General features: G+C 39.6%; 1 protein-coding gene across 3 annotated transcripts in view; it reads right to left on the bottom strand.

The window, feature by feature from the left end:
* Positions 1 to 23159, bottom strand: part of COL4A2 (collagen type IV alpha 2 chain) — a 170191-nt gene that overhangs the window by 19790 nt on the left and 127242 nt on the right. For all 3 annotated transcript variants that reach the window (XM_053380243.1, XM_053380245.1, XM_053380244.1), the window contains 10 exons: positions 22194 to 22415; positions 21292 to 21453; positions 19549 to 19719; positions 8681 to 8824; positions 7453 to 7578; positions 6556 to 6737; positions 5573 to 5636; positions 4862 to 4936; positions 3403 to 3510; positions 1706 to 1813 (listed from right to left, as the gene is read on the bottom strand). In XM_053380243.1, coding sequence (XP_053236218.1) covers positions 1706 to 1813; positions 3403 to 3510; positions 4862 to 4936; positions 5573 to 5636; positions 6556 to 6737; positions 7453 to 7578; positions 8681 to 8824; positions 19549 to 19719; positions 21292 to 21453; positions 22194 to 22415 — 1362 coding nt within the window. The remainder of the gene's footprint in view (positions 1 to 1705; positions 1814 to 3402; positions 3511 to 4861; positions 4937 to 5572; positions 5637 to 6555; positions 6738 to 7452; positions 7579 to 8680; positions 8825 to 19548; positions 19720 to 21291; positions 21454 to 22193; positions 22416 to 23159) is intronic.

Below are 23159 nucleotides of genomic sequence, written 5' to 3'. Positions count from 1 at the left end.
TGGAGATTTTTGAGAACAATCTCTTATTTTGGCATTTTTCCTGCCGTCATTTTAATTCTTTTTAGTGTTTTTTTTTCTTTTTGGATAGCCAAAACTCAATTGCTGCTCATAGCTCCAGACTGCTTAGACTTACTGAGAGTAGCTTTATCGAATGGAAGCCAGTTTCTTTTCATTGTGTATTATCTGTTTTAATATCTCTTCCTTTTCTCTCTCTCTTAATCTTCTTTGGATTGAGTTCTGCTGTATTAAAAAGCCTCTTATTACAGCTTTCGATGCATGCCATACTACATTCAGGTCCACTCCTTTATTTAGATTTAATTCAAAATAGTCTGTTAATGTCTTTTGCACATTCCCCAATATTACTTTATTGTCCAACAGTCCATCGTTCAATCTCCATCTGAATGAGGTCTCTTCCTTTCCTTTCAACTCCATTGTTATCACATTATGATCTGAGAGAGTTCTCGGAAGAATTTCTGATTTTATTACTCTTGATGACAAATCTCTGGAAATCCAAATATAATCTATCTGTCCTGTGCTTTGATTTGGGTCTGAGAAGAAACTGAATTGTTTCTCTAGTGGGTGTTTTAGTCTCCATATATTAACATGGATAGTCTTTCAAACACCTAGCTGGTTCACTCTAACAATTGTGACACAGCTACTCAGATGATAGAAAAAGCCTTTTGATTTACAGTGGTACCTCGCAAGACGAATGCCTCGTAAGACGAAAAACTCGCAAGACGAAAGAGTTTTTCGTTTTTTGAGTTGCTTCGCAAGACGAATTTCCCTATGGGCTTGCTTCGCAAGACGAAAACGTCTTGCAAGTTTGTTTCCTTTTTCTTAAAACCGTTAATACCCAGGGTGCATTGCTTGAAGAGGTGCAGTTGCGACTTGACTTAGAAAATGTATGTACAGTACTGTACACTTTGGTGATTTTTAAACTTTTTTAAAAAAAACTTTCTTTTTGCTTCGCAAGACGAAAAATTTGCAAGACGAAAAAACTCGCAGAACGAATTAATTTCGTCTTGCGAGGTACCACTGTACAAGAAAATATTCTCATTGAGCTTGGACGAGGGAACTAGACAAGAAAGACAGTTACAGACATGTGACACAGTTGCAAGATATTACTGAGAAGCTGGAACAAATCAAGAGGCTAAACCAACTACTCTTATGAGGCAAAGTTACAACATAGGATTGGAAGGGAAGGTGAATAACGGGGTGCAGACATGCCAGAGGTGTATAAAAATTATGCATGGTGTGAAGGAATAGGAATTTCAGCCATTCTCTGTTTGGTTTTTGGTTGTAAAACCTGGGTTATAAAATGCTTGCCTCTATCTTGTCTTGTTCTATTACTGGCTCAGTACTTTGGTGGAATCTATCCCTGACAGTTTGCCAAGTTGCTTCTACATACTTGTGCCAAGATTTGTCTGTTTGCAGGACAATTAACAGTGTGGGGATGGAGGGCAAACATGGTTCTGATGCTCCTTTCCTCCCTTCAAGGCTGCTGTCAGAAAGTCATTTAAAGAGACAGAAATGTGTCTTTTTCATAATGTGTAGATTAGCTCTAATCTAAAATTTGTGTATTAGAACATCAAAGAAAGTATTACTTGCATTTACTGGAAATAGGCAAGAGAAGGGTGCATAACTTCTCCTTAAGTCCAAAATATACGATGATGTATTACTGAAAACTAGGATGAATATAATTTACCTTTACTTCCTGGAAGCCCAATCCACCCAGAACTTCCTTTTTCACCTGATGATCCAGGAAATCCTGGATCTCCAGATAAACCTTGTTCGCCAACCTGCCCTGGGAATCCTGTAGAACAAGTAGAGAGCTATCACTAAGCAACCCTTGAATTGTTACAATATAATTCTAATGGTGGTGAAAGTGATACTGGATTTCTTACAAGAGTGAACTACAGTGGTACCTCTGGTTACAGACGCTTCAGGTTACAGACTTCGCTAACCCAGAAATAGTACCCCAGGTTAAAAACTTTGCTTCAGGATGAGAACAGAAATCGTGCTGCGGCAGCGGGAGGCCCCATTAGCTAAAGTGGTACCTCAGGTTAAGAACAGTTCCAGGTTAAGACCGGTCCTCCAGAACGAATTAAGTTCTTAACCCGAGGCACCACTGCATTCTAAAACTCCTAATGATCTGATGTGAAAAAATCTGATTTGGTCTGTATATGACTAAAAATATCTTATACAGATCATTTTAAGATGTCATAAAGAGGACACTTCATCAGTCAAATCTCCCTATGGTTAATTTAAATCCTGCAATTTCTTATATAATATTACATTAATCCAATACTGCTTTCTTACGTTGCAGTCCCACCAAATATGTCTATAATGTGTAAGATATTGTTTGTATCTCCAGCAATATACTGTGTATTAGAAAGCTGAAACATCTTGGAAGTCTATGTAGAAAATATCACCACAAATAAATATACTGGTAGTTGACATTTCCCCCCTGCTGGAATGAGATCCCTTGAGTAATTAAAACCTGCAAGTGGTAAAGATATTGGTACAAACATCTTTTTCCTTTTAATGAATGCTCTTTATTCTGGGTTGCCTTAGCTCATATGGAACTTTTTTTTAAAATGGCCAACAGCTGATTGGAAATTATACGAAGTCTATGAAAAAGGAAGCAGTAACCATAGGTAAGGGAGATTTCTTCCACATATGGTGGAATTGTACAAACATTCTATAGAATTGTGTTTACAGAACCTGGGGGTTCCCTAGTTGGTGCCTCCCACCTGAGGCATCCAGCCAGCTGTTTGGGGTCTGGTAGTGGAGCCACTGGATCCAAAGTTGGTCCATTTTCTGAAAAGGTTTCCAATGTGGGCCCCTCTGCTGCCCCTGTTTAGAGCTGGTACAGTAAAACCCCACGACCATTATCTTCCGCCCTGACTAGCAGGAGCTGAAGGCCTGTGGCTGCAGCAATGGCTTGATTGCTCCAGTCATCACAAGGTCCGAGTTAGGATTGCTCTGCTTATAGTGAAAGCCAGTACTTTTTGTTCTGGGGGGACGCAGGGGTACGCATACCCCTAAACATTCTGTGACTCTAAGTTTGGCCTCATTGAGAGGCAGTATTTCAGTATGAGTAGGAAAAGGAGAGTACTCCTAAACATTTTTTTAGAAAAAAAAAGCACTGGTGAAAGCAGAACAGGGGTTAAAAAATGCCCTCATAGCCAAATTGACTTTGTTTCAATGGACTAGTTTAAACTTAAGAATATGCATCAAGTATCAGCATCTGTTTTAAAGTATATAATGAAAAAGCATTCAGTATCCAGTATTGCTTTTACTTTGCTGTATTTTTAATCAACACTTTGTTATTCATTTTTAGTGTATTTTTTTAAGAAGTGTTTTATATAAGCACATTATATACAAAACAGGAAATCCCACCTCTTTGCCCTTGCAATCCAGGGGAGCCTGGGGAGCCCCTCGTGCCCTGAATGCCAGGAAAACCTGGAACACCAGCATCACCTTTTCCTCCTTTGGCTCCTTCTACCCCTGCAAAAAACAAAGAGAAACATTTATTGTTCCTCTCCCCCTTATCTGCCTGTATCGCTAAACCATATCCTTTTAAAACAGATTTTTAAATTTATCCTTTTATCTTTTTAAAACAATTTTTGAATTAGATGATTTTTGAATTTACCAGAAACAATTCAAATGATGTTATATTTCTGTTCCCTCCTAACTGCCCTATCAACTGTGCTAAAAAGTTTAATTTGAAAATAGTGAAGCAGAAAAGGTCAATAATTTACCATTAACTAGCACTCTGCACAGATTTTTTATCCATTCCCTAAAACCAATATCTTGTATTGAATTATTTTTTAATAAGACACACTGTGGTAGTTAATTTTCCTTCTTTACAAGTTTCCTGTTAATGTTGTTATCTTGGTGAAATTGTTGCCATGTTGGAACCTGTTTTATATTTGAGCTTTCCCCCAGTCAATAGGAATGTTTTTACCAATGGATATTTATCAATATACTGTAGCCAATATCTTGAGTTTTATCCCAGATCATGTTCTTGTACTTTAAAAAGCTCTGAAAACTAGGAAATAAATTCCAAAATAGTTTGCCACCTCCTTGCACCGAATACAACAAAAAACTAAATACTTAAATACAAGTCTTCAGATATTATTTTTTAAAACATTTTTTATGCTTAAACTTTACCATAATGCTGTGTTTATATGTTATTAGCACTGGATTTCGGGCAGATATCAGCGGTTAGCCCCCCACCGCCCATGTGCTGAGCCAAGGAGGCGTAAAATAATGATAATAAGTAGAAGAAAACCTCTATTTACCTACTGAGAGGATCCATAAAAAAGCAACTGTACCAAAAGGAATTATTGTGAAAAATAAGGGTGCCATATTAGCAGAGTCCGCCCCTGTATGTATGTCACTATTTTGCTATTTCAGAGGTTCAAAGCATCAACCAAGAGTGAGACCTAAAGTCACTGGGTAGACTTAGGCCATTAACATCAGTATTTTGTATTTCAGTAGGGCATCCACCCCACAGCACCAGCACTACCAGTGAAAAAGCCAACCTTTGTCTTACTACAAGTTGATAATCATCAGGTTGTGAGAAGAGAAGACTAACTGGGTTCCTTTTCTTAGCCACCACCTGGGCCAAGGTATTTTGTACCAGCTGCATCCCTCTGGACCAACCACACCCCAGATCTCTCATAGAACGTGTTACATGATGTTACCAGTGCATGAGTCTCAGTGACCAAGCAATCCTTGTCCAAGACAGGATGAAGTTCTAACAACGGTCAAAGCCGGTAACAGGCGCTGTTTGCCACAAACTATTTTGCATTATGAATGCATGCATGCATGTGTATACACACATGCAAAATACCTTTGGCTCCAGTTATGCCAGCATCTCCTTTCGAACCTGCTCTTCCTGGCAAGTTTATAATATCTCCCCAATCACCTGTAAGAGGCAGAAAATTGAGATAATACACACTCACATAGATTTATATACACCAAGATCATCTGTTGAACATCTTTTAATGTGAACATTCTAAACTCTATAATGCAACTCTCCATTTACGTGCTTTCAATATGTGCACAACTGCACAATCACCCACCCACCCATCACGCTGAACCCAGAAGTGACCCAAAAAGTCACAAAAACATCACAAAAGGGTCGGAACAGGGTGTTTGCAGGCCTTTTCAACGGGGTTTCAAATATACGCAATTTCACTGATGTGCATGGTGCCTCAAAACATTACCCCCACTTAAATGGGGGGGGAGGGTGGTTGCCTGTATTATTTTCTCTACAATATATACTTCCATTTTGACTTCATCTAAAGAATGAAAAGATATGAGAAGTCAAGATCAGTAACTCTCAAGAATGAGAGAAATATTTCCTTGTACTAGACTGGGTCACGAGCAGGAGCCTTTCATTTTATACACAAATCTGTCTGTCTGTCTGTCTGTCTGTCTGTCTGTCTGTCTGTCTCTCTCTCTCTCTCTCTCTCTCTCTCTCTCTCTCTGTGTGTGTGTGTGTGTGTGTGTGTGTTTTACATACACATAGCTTAGATGTACAGAATATAAATGGACTCACCAATTTCCCCAGGCTGGCCACTTTCGCCAAAAATACCATCAATCCCTGGAATTCCCTTTTCCCCCTGTCACATAGTTAAAAAGAACATCAAGCTTTCAAGCATAATAAATATTAACCAACGTTTTTGTTCTCTCTGGACTTCCTCCTCAACTATCCAAATTTGTTTTTCTGCCATAAATCTTGAAACTGTACTCTTGTTGAACACAGTGTGCACCTGAAACCAACTTTATTTAAACTAAAAAATAACTCGGGGTGGGGGACTATATCTACTTGGTGGGCTGGATACTAACCTCCCCCAACTCCAGTGGGCCATTTTGACTGGGTGTGGGGTTGCCCACCTGTCAATCATGACACCACAATGACACTGGGTGATATGCTTTCCTTTGCCAGGGCAGTCTGAAATCAAAGCACAGGGGGTGCTGATTGGCAGTATCTGCAAACCCTCCTTTCAGCAGGGAACCATGGAAAGAATTTAATTTCATGCCAAGGCAATTATTTTGTCAAGGAAAGCCTTGTGGTTTGCCAGATGGAACTATCTCTACTCTTATGCCCCTGAGTTCTCTTGACCCCATTCTGAGCCAATTTCATGGGTGCACAAGGGGGAAGAGAGGAGGGAAACCTCACTGCGCAAAAAGAGCTCCTCAAGCAGGATGCCTGCTGACAGGACTCATTACCTGAATCCTCCTGAGTGTCATATATGTCAAGTGTCAGGCAGGTGAGCATGGCTTTTGGAAAATGTCCTCATGGACCTAGTTAGGGCTCTTGCTAGACTCAATTAGGCCTGCAGGCTGGAGCCCCCATTCCACCCAAAATAAAGGAATCAAATACATAATTCACATGCACTGCATAATCTAGTCTGCTTTTGGTGAATTTACAGAATTTGTTTTTTGAGGTTCTGGCATTTTGCTTTTCAAACTACTAAAGGAAACATACCAGAGATAACAAAACTTGGTAGTTTGAGTCAAACAACAAAATCTGCTCACCCTCCTTCCCGTTGCTCCAGGGAAACCAGAAATACCACGACCTCCTGAGACACCTATATATCCTGATATGCCTTTTATTCCTTTAATTCCATAGTCACCTTTCTGACCTTTTTCATAACCTGGAAAGCCAGGTGAACCTGGCCTTCCTGTCTGCCCGGGGTAGCCTAGTGCTCCTTTTGTGCCTGTAGGAAACACAGTTCAAAATGTTAAGTTAGACTGAACCGGGCAAGTAGCTGAACTTCAGTAAAGCAAATGTTGGTTTCAGCTGCCTGAAGTATTCATTATGGGGAATGAAGCCCTCAGCTGCATTCTGCTAATTAACTACCACTAAAAATTGCACTGGGATGCGGGTGGTGCTGTGGGTTAAACCACAGAGCCTAGGGCTTGCCAATCAGAAGGTCGGCAGTTCGAATCCCCATGACGGGGTGAGCTCCCGTTGCTCGGTCCCTGCTCCTGCCAACCTAGCAGTTTGGAAGCACAAAGTGCAAGTAGATAAATAGGTATCGCTCCGGCGGGAAGGTAAACGGCATTTCTGTGCGCTGCTCTGGTTCGCCAGAAGCGGCTTAGTCACGCTGGCCACATGACCCAGAAGCTGTACGCCGGCTCCCTCAGCCAATAAAGCGAGATGAGCACCGCAACCCCAGAGTCGTCCCTTTACCTTTACCTTTAAAAATTGCACTGTTAGGAGTATATATATTTCTATATCATTTTGTGGTCATTTTCTATTATTTATAATCTGAATAAGTGCTTTAGAATGTGTGCATTATGTAATACAGAATGAAATGTTTGTAAATAAAGATTAAATTCTCATTTGCTTCTTGTGACAAATGTTCAAATGCTGTAACATCAGTTTGTAATATATTATACTCCTTTTCTGAATATGGCATTGCTCCTTACCTTTGAAACCAAAGCTCCCTTGGGCACCACTTTCTCCTTCATTTCCCTTTTCGCCTTTCACATCAAGCATCATACTTGGCATGATTTTAGGGGGTGATCCTGGTGGGCCACGGTCACCACGGTCACCTATTAAGAATACATTATTCATCCAGACTGCCATGTCAATATAGAAAACTGTTTGCAGGGGTGGCCAAACTTTTTCAAAGATGGCCAGATTTGATGAAGTGAACATGCGTGAGGGCCGACCAAAGTTGTTGATTTTTTATATATATGTATTTTTGGGATTTGACCCCAATGAATAAAATGCCACAGGGGGCCGAATTAGGCCCCCCCAAACAGACTTTGGACATGTCTGGTTTACAGCATTGATCCATCCTTACAATTTAAAGGCAACACATTTAAGAGGATCGGAAAGATAAGAATGCTTTGTCTCCTTAAGTGTATCCTTCTTTTATGAAGTGATTGTGATCAGCCCTTCTAATGTGCTATAGTGGCGAGATAGTTGTACTGGAATCAAGGAGACCTCGGCTCAAATTCCTACTCAACCATGAAACTCTCTGGGGAATCTTGGTCTCTTTAAGCCTTACCTGAAAGCCTAACCTCACAGAGTTGTTGTTTGGATAAAATGTGAGCAGGAAATAATACTAATACTTCATTATTTACATCGTCCTACCAATGTACTAAGGGTGTCTTACAACAGAATATACAGAATAAAATACAGTAACAAAAACAAAAACCATAAATTAAAATACAGTGAGCAGAAGAACACTGCCTTGAACTCCTTGCAAGGGGGTGAATTTTTTTTAAAAAAACCCCTAAATAAATGATTTAAATAAATGTTCTCAAAAAAGTATATGAGAATGTAGCAATGAGGAGTGCAGCCCAGCAGCTACTCCCTTTCCAATCATAGTCCTGAGATTTTGTTATGAGAGAGCAGCCAGGGGTCTTTCTGCTGACTAATGAAGGTGAAAGCAAGTCCCTCTGGAAACTAAGGCAGTAATAAACCTTCCCTGCTTGATGAACACCAAGCTTTACTTACCAGCAAAAGCCAGCAATAGACTGAAAACACAGTAAGCTGTAAGATTAAAGCTGCCAAGAGAATTTTTTTTTATAAAGAGGACAATTATATTTCACAACCTATTTTTTTCAAACTGCTTTGCAGTTGTGTATGAACACGTCTCGCGCACACTGAGAGACAAGCAATACTTCACAATGTGAAGGACAATACCTTTCAATCCCGAGTCACCAGGTAAACCTCGAATCCCTGGCAAGCCAGTGAAGCCAGGCTCTCCTTTGATTCCGTTCTGCCCTGGCCACCCTCTGACGCCTATCGCACCTTTGAAGCCTCCAATACCAGAGGAACCTTTAGCACCTGTTGGTGGAAAACATAAAAGAGAACTGTTCATATTCACAGAAATGGGGATTAATTTCTTGTTCTTACTTTGTTCTAGGGTTCTAAATTTAAACTTTTTTATTTTAAAATACAAATGCAAAAGTAAGCAATAAGGTAAGGCACCTGCCCTGCATGCTGAGGGCCCCATGTGTTACAGGAAGGACTCCTGACAGAAAACGCAGAGCAGCCACTGCCAGTCAGGACAGATAATATAGCGGGAGACTGTACGCTGAGTCAGATTCCAATGGCCTGACTCAGTATAAGGGATTCCCAATTTTTATATTATGGTCATTAAAACCTAAGCAAAAGAAGAACCAAACCAGTATCAATACTATTTATTTATTTATTTATTTATTTATTTATTTATTTATTTATTTATTTATGCATTCTATTTGGATACTGCCCTTCATCTGTACATCTCGGGGCAGTTCACAACATAAAAATACAATATAAAAAACATATATTAATCATGATTAAATCATATTATGTAAGATTAATGCATAATCAATACATGATAAAGATAAAGTAAGAACAGAAACAAACAAATAATGCCCTCTCCTACAACACATTTTAAAGTGTATTGGATCTTTATCATCCAAAGGGATGGCAGAAGAGGAACGTTCTCTCCTGGCACCTAAAGTTGTACATCAAATCGAAATCGAGTCAAGTGGGTGTTAGAATTCCTGCTCCATGATTGTAGTCATGGGATTGTTGTCTATCACATGACAGTATATGTTTTGACTCCACAAAGTGGGAAGTGACAGAGACAGGATGTTTGTGTTACTGTGTTCCGTGAAGTGGGACTACTGTCCTTTGTTCTTTCTCTTTGTTGCCTGATGCTAGAGAGAGGGAGCCATGTTGCAGTGCTCCGTGTGTTTATATGTAAATAAAGTAGATTAGCCAAAATGCTGAGTTGCTGAGGTCTATTATGCAAGCTGCGAAGACTCGCAGATCCCTAAGTGTGCCGATGTCTGTTGGCATCGGTCGCTGTGATGTTTGGGCAGGGTCCTACTCGCTGTGATGTCTGCCAGGGTCCTACTCGAGTATAGGATGAGCTCCTGACAGCGGGGTGTCTTTTCACTTTAGCCCAATTGCTCAAAATCAAAGGAGACCCACAGCAAACACTCATTGTTGACCGAGGCTTTCTCAGTAATGGAGTCATGATATAACCCAGCATCCTGCCCCTCTTTTATTGGTGAAGTCTTCCAACTCCATCAAAGACCAAAGCAGGCATTAAAAGGTGTCCTGAAAGAGAACTATTTGAAAATGGTTTACAGATGGTATTTAACCCCGAGCAGATTAGCTAAGATGTACAAATCAGAATCTGAAGTAATGAAGGAGAAGGAACATTCTTCCATATGTGGTGGACATGCAAAAGAGTATTGGGAAAGGATATATAACAAGATGGGGAAAAAATGTTTAAAACCTTTTGCAAAGATGCAAAAGTGTACAAGATATGGAGAAGTTTTGGAGAAAATATAAAAAACAACTTGGAGGAAAAAAGCCTGAAGCAGTAGGTGCAGAAGGGGAAACTGTTGGCTTTTTGCAGTATGGTAACGCTGCAGAGAGCTTGCTGGGGAGACCATGCATTAAAAAGAAAGGACTCAAAAATAACTTAAACAAGGTTTTAATAAGAAAAACAAAAACTCCTTTTACACTAAATACATTAACAACCAAACCAGACCCAACCACCAACCCATCCCCCAGGGAAATGGGAGAGCTAGGTGCTGCTCCTTATATACTACACCCAAATGCTGACACACCTTAATCAAATACAACTCAGCAGCACCTGCTATGCTTCACAGCTGCAAAGCTGGGTCTCGTTATCTTACTCTGGCCCTTGCTCTGGCCCCTTAAAGACATACACATCGGGTGCAACAATGATGAACCTTTACATTTAAATAAACCATTCAACATTTCCCCTGCGGTTCATCATTGTGGAACAAAAACATAAAGCATATTTTGTACATGTCTTTCATGTGTAACCTTTGGAAGTGCTTTAGTAAAAATGTCCGCAATTTGATTGTCACCTGGAACATATTCAAATACAATCATTTCGTCAGCAATTAGTTTCTTTACAAACTGTAAACGTAACCTTAAGACTCTAGTGCGCTGCGTATTGGTCTCTGAACACAGGATAGCAAGTCCGCTCTGGGAATCAAGGTAAACTTTTACTGGTAGTGTTACTTGCATCTGTAGGTCTGCAAATACTTGCAGATACCATTCTACATCACGAGTGGCCTGAACGCATGCACATAATTCACTCTCTGTTGTGGAGAGACAAATAATGGTTTGTGTCTGGGACTTCCATTCAAATGGACAACCGTTATAACAAAACACCATACCAGACACACCCCTGCAATTATTTTGTTCCACTGCATGAGATGCATTGCAGAAAATTTCAAAACCTTTGTCAATACATGTTGTAAACTGCAACCTATAATGTTTGGTGTGTTTAAGGTAATTTCTGAACATCACTGTAGCTTTTTGGCTCAAAAACTGCCTTATTGGCATACACAGTATTAAAATGTTCATCTGCAAAACGTTGTGGCTTCTGTCTCTTTCTATCTGAACGTCTCAGTCCGGAAGGAGAGTCAGACTCCTCAGACTTAATAGGACTAAGTGAACTACTAGTTTCAGGTTGTAAACCATCATTGTCAGACTGAAGAGATGCCTGTAGGCTAAGCTCACGGTCAGAAAACTCAAGAGAATCTAACCTCCCCTCGGGTCCCTTTAACTTTAAATCATCAAACAAATCAGATTCAACAGACTTTTTGTCTATTTCCATTAATTCAGAAGCACCATTTCCTGCTGCTGCTGCTTCTTCCTCTTCTTCCTCAGTATTATCTATACCATCAGTATCTTGGAAGACAGCAACTCCATTCCAATTTACAGTTTGTATCATGCTTCTGGTAATATGAAATTTGCCAGTTGCTGGTATGTAAATTCTGTACGCCCCCTGCTGGTAGCCCATTAATTTTCCCTGGACACTACGTTCACCCAATTTCTGCTTAGCGGGATAATGCATAATTACATCTGAACCCCAAATGCGTAGGTATTTCAGATTAGGGCGTTTTTTAAACAGCTTCTCATAGGGGGTGACATCTAAACCAGAATGATAACTGCGATTTCTAACATAACAAAAGGCATTGAGCGCTTCAGCCCAAAAGACTTTGGGCAGATTAGCATCGTGCAGATAAGTTTTACCCCTGCTTGCAGGTCACGCTGCACAACTTCAACAAGCCCATTTTGCCAGGGACTTCGGGGGCAAGATAACTCATGAGTAGTCCCCTGCGCTTCCAGGAAATTCTCAAAATCCTCAGAAACAAATTCTCCACCCCGGTCAGAAAACAGGTTCTTAATTGGTTTGTTAAAGTGCGTTTTTACCCAGTTGCAAAAAACTTTGTACTTCTCAAATGCTTGGGACTTCTCAGCTATTGCATAAGTCCAACAATATCTACTATAATGGTCTATCAGAGTAAGCCAGTACTTAGAACCTCCTAATGATGGTGGGAGTGGCCCAACTAAATCACAATGTACACGCTCAAATGGCTCAGTTACTTTCCTATCTGAGCACCTACCCTTGCGTGCAACCTTAATCTTATTCTTGCAACAGGATAGACATTGCATAAAGAATTTACATGGTTTTAAGTTGAGGCCATTAACAATATTCTTTGTCTTAATTACATCAGCAAAATTCAGGTGTCCCAGAATTCTGTGTGCCTCATGGACACACCCGGAATGTGGCCTTACATTCCTCAACCCCTGGCTTGACTGTGCTGCTCTGCAATTTATAGGCGATTGGGAGTAGGTGCAAAAATACAGTCTATATAAACCATCAGATTCCCGGGCATACAATAGACGTTTGTTCCCATCGAAAAACTCACACATTGACTTTAAGAAACGCACAGTTATGCCTTGACGAGCAAAACACCTTACTGATAATAAATTGTCCACTGACGGGCAGTAAATGCAGTTCGCTATTGTAATGTTTAAAGAGTCAAGTTTAACAGTACCCCTGCCAAGCGACTGCAAGACTTGTGAATTGGCTAAATGTACATTACCAATTTCCTCTTCGAAAGAAATAAACAAGCTTCGATCGTTGCAAACGTGCTGAGATGCTCCTGAGTCCACAACAAAAGACTTCCACTTGGCACGTTTAAGTCTTTTACGATCTGTTGTCCTAGCATGGAAAACTCGCGGCTCGTTTCTGTCTCTACTATACGATGTCGGCTGCTGGGCTGACAACCGTGACTGACGAACAGAAACGGGCTTGGGAGTACATTGCTTTCTTTTGGCTCTGCAGTCCTTTGCAAAATGTCCTTGCTTATTGCAGAACCAACAACGCTTGGCAGCTTTAAATACACTTGTATCACCACAAGTTTGCATATGGCGTTCCTCATTACTTCTTGAAATAGGAGTGCTTATGGCACAAGCCTCCCTTCTGTCCAACTCGCCCATTAATCTTGCCGTCACCCCTTCCACAGTTAATTGTGCTGGTGGAACAGCAGATATCTGGCTAGCTATACCATCAAAGTCCTCATTAAGGGAACATAGAATGATAAAAACATACTGAATATCAGGTATGTCCATGTCCCTTCGAATTAATTCGCCGCGTATTGTCTCCAGACGTCTCAAGTGTGCTGCCAAATCACCACCAGGCTGCAACTTCGTCTGGTACAACTGCTTGAAAAACGTCAATGCAGATGCTGACTCTTTTCTAACATGCACTGCTGCAAGACTGTCCCACATTTCTTTGGCAGTTTTCTTATTTCTTATATTGACTACTTGCTGGTCGCTGACTGCCAAATTAATTATCGCCCTGGCTTTTGCATCTCCTTTCGACCAAGCATTAGTCACAGGGTCAGGAGGGTCATCAGTTACATAGGTCCATACTTCTCTAGAGGTCAAAAGCGCCTCCACCCGAAAAGACCATAAACTATAGTTCTCATCTGTTAGCTGTGGGAAGACCAGAGCCTTCTCAGCTTCAGGAACCCGGTCAACCATTCTGGAACTCTTCCAGACCCACAGAACTACGCTAACAGGAGAAGGAGTTTTCAAACCTTTCTCAGAGTCCAAAAATATGCAGTCATCCACTCAGCAGCTGGGCCCATAACCAAAGATGTTGGCTTTTTGCAGTATGGTAACGCTGCAGAGAGCTTGCTGGGGAGACCATGCATTAAAAAGAAAGGACTCAAAAATAACTTAAACAAGGTTTTAATAAGAAAAACAAAAACTCCTTTTACACTAAATACATTAACAACCAAACCAGACCCAACCACCAACCCATCCCCCAGGGAAATGGGAGAGCTAGGTGCTGCTCCTTATATACTACACCCAAATGCTGACACACCTTAATCAAATACAACTCAGCAGCACCTGCTATGCTTCACAGCTGCAAAGCTGGGTCTCGTTATCTTACTCTGGCCCTTGCTCTGGCCCCTTAAAGACATACACATCGGGTGCAACAATGATGAACCTTTACATTTAAATAAACCATTCAACAGAAACAGATCCGGCAGAAAAAGAAGAAGATAAACAACAGCATACTTAATTAGACCTTTTTATTTATAAAATATATAAATAAAAGAGAAAAAAGAATTTGAAATTTTTAACTTGGAATGTTAGCGGACTAAACAATAAATTGAAAGGGAATAAAACAGAACATGTATTACAAAATGAGAATTTGGACATAATATGCTTGCAAGAAACACATGTAGCAAGAAGACACAGAAGAGTCTTGATAAATAAATGGTTGGGGATGGACTTTATGACATTAGACAAAAAAAAGAGGGGTGGTAATTTATGCTAAAAATAAATATAACCCGAAACAGTTATTTAAAGATGATTATGGAAGGATGACAGCAATAGAAATAACCTTACAAGGCAAAAAAATTGTGATAATTGGGATCGATTCGCCAAATTATTAAAAAATTGGAATTTTTTAAGAACTGAAAGGTTGTATGAGTTTATGGATCAAAAGATAATATTAATGGGTGATTTAAATGGGGTAGTCTCCTTAGAAATTGACAGGAGAATAAGAAAAATGGATTCAAAAGAAGGCAGACTACCTGTCACTTTCTTTAATATGGTAGAGAACTTAAAATTGACATTTGGCGATTTAGACACCCATTTGAAAGAGAATATACCCATTTTTCTGAACCAATTTAATCTGCACGAAGAATTGACTAGATATGGACATCAAATGAACTAACACTGAGAACAAAAAGAATAGAAATACAATCAAGGACACTTTCAGATCACAATCCAGTGTTACTGGAATTGAAATGAAAACTCCACATTTAGGTGAAGTTTAAATGAAGGACTTTAGATAACCAACTAACTGCAAAAAGCAGAAAAAATCTTGAAATATAGAATTAAATTTTAATCAAGGGACAGAACTTAATATGGTCTGGGATACAAGCAAAGCAGTGATGAGAGGATTTTTGTATTCAACAGAGTGCATATCAAAAAAAGGTTAGAGAAGGTAAAAATAAAGAAATTTTGGAAGAACTGATTAGAAATGAAAAAGAACTGATTAAAAAACCTGGGAAAGATTCAATAAAACAAAATATAAAAATGTTACAGACATAATTCTCAATGTTAGTGAACCAAGAAATTGAATGGAAGATTAAAATGCTAAGGCAGAAAAAAATGAATTTGCAAATAAACCAGGAAAACTACTTGCTTGGCAATTAAAAAAAATGTAATAAACAAATTGAAAGTAGAAGGTAAAATAATAGATAACCTGAAGGATATCAGAAGACAATTTGTAAAATATTACACAAAGCTATATTGAGCCAGTAAAGAAAACAAAGATACAATTGAAGAATACTTAAAGTAGAGTAATTTACCAAAAATCCTGAAGGAGAAAATTAATTATTTGAATGCACCAATAACGATACAGGAGGTGCAACAAGGAATTAATCATTCAAAATTAGGTAAATCACCAGGGTCATATTTATCAGCTAAATATTATAAAAAACTACAAGACTTTCTGATACAGTCGCTGAAGCATGTAATGAATAAATGTTGAACACGGAAAAATCCAGATTTATGGAAAGTGGCATATATAACATTACTTCTGAAACAAGACATGGACCTGCTCTCAGTAAATACTATAGGCCGATTTCTCTGCTCAACGATTATAAATTATTCGCCAATATTATGGTGAACCGTTCGAAACTGATGTTAAAAGAGTTAATTCATCAGGATCAAGCTGGCTTTTTTCCTGGCTGAACAGATAAAGGATAATATAAGGAATATAATTGACATAATAGAATATCTGGAAGCCAGGAATGAAAAACAAGCAGCTCTGATGTTTGTGGATGCAGAGAAGGCCTTTGATAATGTGTCTAGGATCTTTATGAAAAAAATCTATGGAGATGATGAATTTTGGAGAATCATTTCTAAGAGGAATTGGTGCAATTTAAACAGATCAGCAGGCAATGCTGACAGTGAATAATGTAATATCAGAAAAGTGTAAAATTACAAAAGGGACAAGACAGGGTTGCCCCTATCACCGTTATTATTTATTTTAGTATTAGAGACCCTGGTGAGGAACATAAGATCTGATGAAGAAATAAAAGGTATAACAGTTGGGTGCAAAGTGTAGAAATTGAGAGCATTTGCAGACGACCTTGTAACAACAGTAGAAGACCTGTTGGTGAGCATACCAAAGATATTAGACAAATTATCTGAGTTCAGACAGGTAACAGGATTCAAGCTAAATAAAAATAAAATGAAAGTATTAGTGAAAAATATGAATGCATAAAAATATGAAAGTATTAGTGAAAAAATAAAAATGAGCTACAACTAGCAACACTAGTTAATTGAAAAAAGGTGAAGTATCTGGGGGTATGGCTAACAGCTAAGAATATAAATATTTTTAAGGAAAACTATGTAACAACGTGGAAAGAGATGAAGAAAAATATGGATGTCTGGGGAAGGATGAATTTATTGCTTCGGGGAAGAATTTCAGTGATGAAAATGAATGTATTGCCAAGAATGTTATTCTTATTTCAAACAATACCCAGGGTATGCAGAGAGGGACACTTCAAACAATGGCAAAAATATATTTTCGAATTTATCTGGCAGGGGAAGAAACCAAGGATTAAATATAAACTATTAACAGATACCAAAGAAAGAGGTGGCTTCTCTCTGCCAGATTTGAAATTATATTATGAGGCATCACTGCTCACCCTAGTAATAGGGTTGTCAAATTTGCAGATGACACAACCGTGATTGGGCTCATCCCTGAAAGGGAGGGTGAAACGGATTATAGAGATGAGGTGGAGCGGCTGACAGAGTGGTGCAGAGCTAACAACTTGCTCATAAATACAAGGAAGACAAAGGAGCTTGTGGTGGACTTCAGGAGACAGAAGAGCAATATCCAGCCACTTTTGATTGATGGGGTCTGTGTGGAGAGGGTAACAACGTTCAGATTTTTGGGCACTGAATTACAAGAGGATCTGTCCTGGAGTGTCAACACAAGGGGGCTTGTGAAGAAGGCGCAGCAGAGACTGTACTTTTTGAGAATTCTAAGGAAAAACCATCTTCCGCAGAAACTGCTGCTTGCCTTCTATCACTGCGCCATTGAGAGCGTGCTCACTTATGGCTTATGTGTGTGGTACGGAAGCTGTACTACCCAGGACAGGATGGGGTTGTGCAGAGTTGTTAAGGCAGCAGAGAGCATTGTTGGCTGCCCACTCTCCACCTTAGAGCAGATTTATGCCACAAGGTGCCATAGGAAGGCACTGGACATAGTAAAAGATCCATCGCATCCTGGTCACTGTCTCTTCGAGCTCCTGCCGTCGGGACGGAGATACAGGACGATGAAGACAAGAACGAGCCGTCTTAAGAACAGCTTCTTCTCCAGAGCGATCTCGGCCCTGAATGGGAAGCCTGGACTTTGAAAGTCATCTAATCTTCCTTGCTGTTCTATACTGTATTGTTTTAATTAGTGTTTTTATGGAGCAGTCAAGTAATTTCGTTGTCCCTGAGAGGGGGCAATGACAATAAAGATATTATTATTATTATTATTATTATTATTATTATTATTATTATTATTATTATCATGTCTCTGCTGGCTTCGGGAATGTATAACTTTAAAAAACACAGATATCTTAGACCTTGAGGGTCATGATAATAGATTTGGTTGGCATGCATATCTATGGTATGAGAAGACCAAAGTGCATAAAAAGTTTTTGAATCACTTGGTAAGAAAAGCCAAGTATGGAGTATGGGAGTATGGGAATTTATGGAGTATGGGAAAAATATAAAAACCTGTTAGAGCAGAAGACACCATGGTGGCTCTCTGCAGTGGAAGCGATATCCCTGAAAAAGACTAATGCAAAAAGTAAATGGGCAACCTATAAAGAGTTGCTCATGGAAGTAGAACAACAATTGAAATTGAAATGTTTTGAGGATATAAGACAGTAACAGGTTGGTTGCAATACCATCAATTAAATGATGTATTTAAAATAGATAAGAAAAATGGATTTAGTGAAAAAATTTAAAGGTTTGAAAAAGATTTAATGGAAAACAATGTGAAGTTACTTTCTAAAACATATAAACTGTTGCTAGAGTGGCATACCAAAGATGAAAAAGTTAAATTGGTAATGATACAATGGGCACAAGATATTGGGCACAATATCCAATTTTCATCTTGGGAAAAGTTATGGAGCGAGGATTTAAACTTTACAGCATGCTGTGCCTTGAAGGCGAACTATATGAAAATGATGTATCGGTGGTATCTAGCACCTTTATAATTAGCAGAGATGTACAGAACTGCTTCAAATGTTTGTTGGAAATGCGAGATAGAAGGCACGTTCTACCACATGTGGTGGGCATGCAAGATAACAAGAGCATTCTGGGAAATGATTTACAATGAGTTGAAAAAAATGTTTAAAATAATGTTTGTGAAAAAGAGAGAGGCCTTTTTGCTAAGTATTTTAGGTACAGAGATTCCGAAGGAGCAGAAATGACTATTTATGTACGCAACGACAGCAGCACAGATACTACTGGCCCAGAGATGGAAAAAAGACAAAGTTCTGACCAGAGACGAATGGCTGATGAAGATGATGGACTATGCGGAAATGGTGAAATTGACTGGGAAAATCAGAAACCAGGAAGAGAAAAAATTTAAGGAATGGGAAAAAATTATAATGTGTTTAAGAGAACACTGTAAACAACTAAAAACTCTGGCAGGATTTGAGTAATACTTGTAATGTACGAAAAACTATGGATTATTTTTCTTTAAAAAAATAGAGAAAATAAGGCACGCAGTTGGAAAAAAAGATTGATAATGGTAACCATGGAAGAGGGGAGGGGAGTCGAAGGATTCAGGGAATCCTAAATGATGATGTGGATGTTTTGTTTGAATTTAAATTTGTTATGTAAAACTCAATAAAAATATATTTTTTTAAAAAGAGAGACCAAGCATAACTTCAGGTAACTGGTCCCAAACAATTCAGGGCTTTAAACATCAAAAGCAGCACTTAACGTTGTACTGCAACGGGGAAAAGGCCCCGGGAGCTTTTTGAGTAAAGAGCCTGCACCAATTAATCTCAAAAAAGAGGTACAGGTGGTTTTCCCACTTTCATGGTCTATTGCATCTATTAACACTTTGCACAAGATGTATTATGTATTACTCTTGGAGCAACTGCTCATGTAATTTTGGGCTCAGAATTGTTTTGTTGTACCTTTCACACCTGGAAGACCGTGCATTCCATCCACCCCAGGGAGACCAGGCTCACCAGCCTTGCCTTTAGTTCCAATGAAACCAGGTTCACCTCTGTCACCTGCCAGACCTTTCATTCCTACAGGACCAGGTTTCCCTGGGTCTCCTGCATCTCCTCTGGCACCCGGTGAGCCTATAAATATATGTTGAAAAGAAACAGGAGAATATAATGAATATAATGCAGCCACTGGAAAGCAGTCATTGTGCAGCATGTATTGATATGAAAACACATCAAATAAAGAACAAAACCAGTAAATTATTGATGGAATATTTTCCAAATTCTAGATATGCCCCCCCTTGCCCTCATCCCACCTTGAACAGCTGTGAGTCCTCCACTCACTATGTCCTGAGTGGTTCAGAGGCAAAGCCTATTTCTCTTTGGACAACATGGCAGTCAAGGAAGAAAACGAAATAGGAAACGGGGGAAGAGAAGGTGTGGCTCCCGATACCTTTGGTCCTGCCTGTTGCCTACTTTGGCCCCTCCCACCACTGGTGTGCAGTCCTAAAAGTTACTATTAAGTGAATGCTGCTCTTGATATAAAGTTTCCCAAGCGCTATTTTAGACCTCAAAAACTGTAAATATGGTTAAATTTTATAGAGCAAATTTGTGAACTAGGGAAATTCACTGCCTTTTCTTTCCAGTTGATGGTGAAAAAATGACATAGTCCTGTCATCTATGTATTACTTATGTAAGACAGACTCAGATGCAGAATAAATTATGTTAGACCTAACTATGCTTTTCTAAGCTTTTATACACCTGTGGTTTGTTGTCTGTGGTCAATCAGAAGCTGTGCTTTGGAAGTCAAACGTTTCAGAAGTTGAACAGACTTCCAGAACAGATTCTGTTCGACTTCCAAGGTACAACTGTATATGCTGTACAGTTTATTTTGTGTATGGATGAAAATTACTGTTTGGCAATATACTGTAGCAGAGAACTATCTGTATATCTGAAACACACACACACACACACACACACACGCATGCATGCAAGGATACTACTTTTGTTTCTAAGACAATGCAGCCATGCGTTACAGCAGCCACTGGCTTAGAAGAGGCACATTTTTTCACACACTGAAGTGAATGTCCCTTAAGATCTGCAGTTCTTATAAATACACACATATATATGTATGTATGTGTGTGTGTGTGTGTATAATATGTGTGTGTGTGTGTGTAATTTAATTGGTGGCAACTCATTAGTAAGCCTAAAGTTTGTAAACTACCAATCCAATAAATATGGCATCCTCAGTAATAATGCTCATGTGCAGTCTACCACATGGTTCAGACTGGGCTGAATTACAGTGTAGTCAGCATACAAACATCCCATCTAGCTAGATGGACAACTGACAAGAAACAACATTTTGCAAGCATCTCTGCATTGGTGGCATAACATTTGAATCATATAAGAAGCTGGTATAATGCAGATGTTAAAAGTGTGCACCGCGCACTAAAGTCAACAGCCAATCTTCCATGGCTTAAATCTTAAAAGAACTATGATTGTACCATGTTGGCAGTATTAACAGGGAAAAGCTACTCCATGTCAATGCTTGAAATAATAAGCTCCTATGAAAGTTTAATGGAATGACATTGCACCCCCAAAGGTCCCACACCAGTAGTTTGAGATCACCTTTCCCCAGGAAAGTGCTAAAGATGCCCAGGCAAAGTACAAGGAAAATCACATTTGGGAAGCACACGGGACAATCCTCACCTACAAACCCTGGTGAGCCAGCTCTGCCCGTGATCCCTTGCTGGCCTGGCAGTCCAGGGAATCCAAATGGTCCTTGTGGTCCTGGCAAACCAGTCAAGCCAGCAGGGCCAGGAGACCCAGGATGCCCTTTAGCTCCAGGCTGACCTGGAATGCCATCACTTCCTAAAAATAATAACAAGTGTCATTAATTGTTATGCGTTGGATATCGAGTGCATATAGATACAGAGTTGGATCAGGATTTAATTAATTAAACTCAGTCCCCATTTAAATCAGTGAGATTTCAAGGTCATGACTACCTTGTCAACAAATTTAGCTTAGCTCCAACTCACAGTCCAGAAAATAATTATAATAATAAACATTTATTCTGAAGCCTATGAATATGAAAAGCTGCCTTCTGAATAGGTCCTACACGCTCATAAGGAAAAGCAGCTTTCTGGTTTGCAATCTATACAGAATGGGACTTATTGAGTTCTGCTTTCTTAACAATCAGTAATTTTCGTTTCCTCTACTGGTATTATGTGCAACATCTTAGGTGAAAAATCTGGGAATACAGATGAAGGCAATGGACCAGGATGCTCATTTTCAGCAAAACTGCAGGACTGCTGCTGGCTGCAATGCAGAGAACCTACTTACGGTAAGTATATGTTGCTTGGGAGCAAACACGTTGGTTTCACTATTTCTCCAGCTGCAGCTCTCTGTGCAAAATCACAAACTGATTTTGAAATTCCCTGCAGTTTTCAAAGCAACATGCCAGGGTGCAGAGGGCTGTTTGAAACTAGGCTACAGAACCTTTGCTGCATGCAGAACTCATTGCAGAACTCGGCATCACCACAACTGCTATCACCAAATTTCCTGAGTCTCTCTTCTTTAAAATTCTCCATTGGCAAAAGCAAGAGCATTACCTCTCAGTCCTGGCAAGCCGTGATCTCCTGGGGGGCCTTTCAGTCCTGGGATTCCCGGTGGCCCAGCATCCCCTTGGGGGCCTGTGGGAGCTCCAATTCGGTCACCTGCAACTCCTTTCACTCCTGGAGGGCCTGGCCAACCTGGCAATCCTGGACTCCCAGGAAAGCCCTGCTCCCCAGGCAATCCTGGTGCACCTCTGTTTCCTCTGGGCCCAGGAAATCCTAAATAGAAAAAAATGATGATTCTAGGAAAAGTAATTTATTTGCCAGAATAAACTTGTTAAAGTTGATTAATGGAAAACAATATAACCAGGATGATGCAAATCCCTCCTTAGCCAAATAAGCACCTTTATGTCCCACTGACTTCAGTGGAAAGCTGAACAAGTGCTGATTAAAAGCATTCACACCCTGTTGTCTTAAAACTACAATAATGATGTAATTTAGAAGATAATCCACAAATGGTCCTTGGGCAGAATAGTGTTACTAAGGTATTTAGCAGCAGTGGACTTTGTTCTTTCTGTTTTGATTTGTCCCTCAAGTGACCCATGTGAGTACATATGTGCTCCAACATCTCCAGACTGTGGGCAGTACTTATTCAAGGTTTTCCTTCAAAAAGTAAGGAAAGAAAGATAGAGAGGATGAATGAGACATCTTTGTGGGATAAGCTGCATGATGCCTTTTGCAATGTCAGAAACTCCATGTCATTACTCATGTCAACACTCATGTCATTAATCGATTGGTGGAGATACAAACACATTTGAGAGGCACAGCTCAGTTAGTACTTGTTTAATGAGGTACTAATTTACAGATGAAAAACCTAGAAATGGTTAAAGCATTTGTTTGGTTGACAGCCCCAATTATTATCTTTGTGGAGAATCCTTGTGTGAACAGGGCCTGCTTTTTGCCAGGGTCTTGGCCTCAGAGCCATGCAATATTTTCACATGTTGACATTACATCTAAAATCAT

This window comes from Podarcis raffonei, chromosome 3 (assembly GCF_027172205.1).
Source record: "Podarcis raffonei isolate rPodRaf1 chromosome 3, rPodRaf1.pri, whole genome shotgun sequence".
Classification (NCBI taxonomy): Eukaryota; Metazoa; Chordata; class Lepidosauria; order Squamata; family Lacertidae; genus Podarcis; species Podarcis raffonei.
This window is presented reverse-complemented; position numbering and strand designations above follow the sequence as displayed.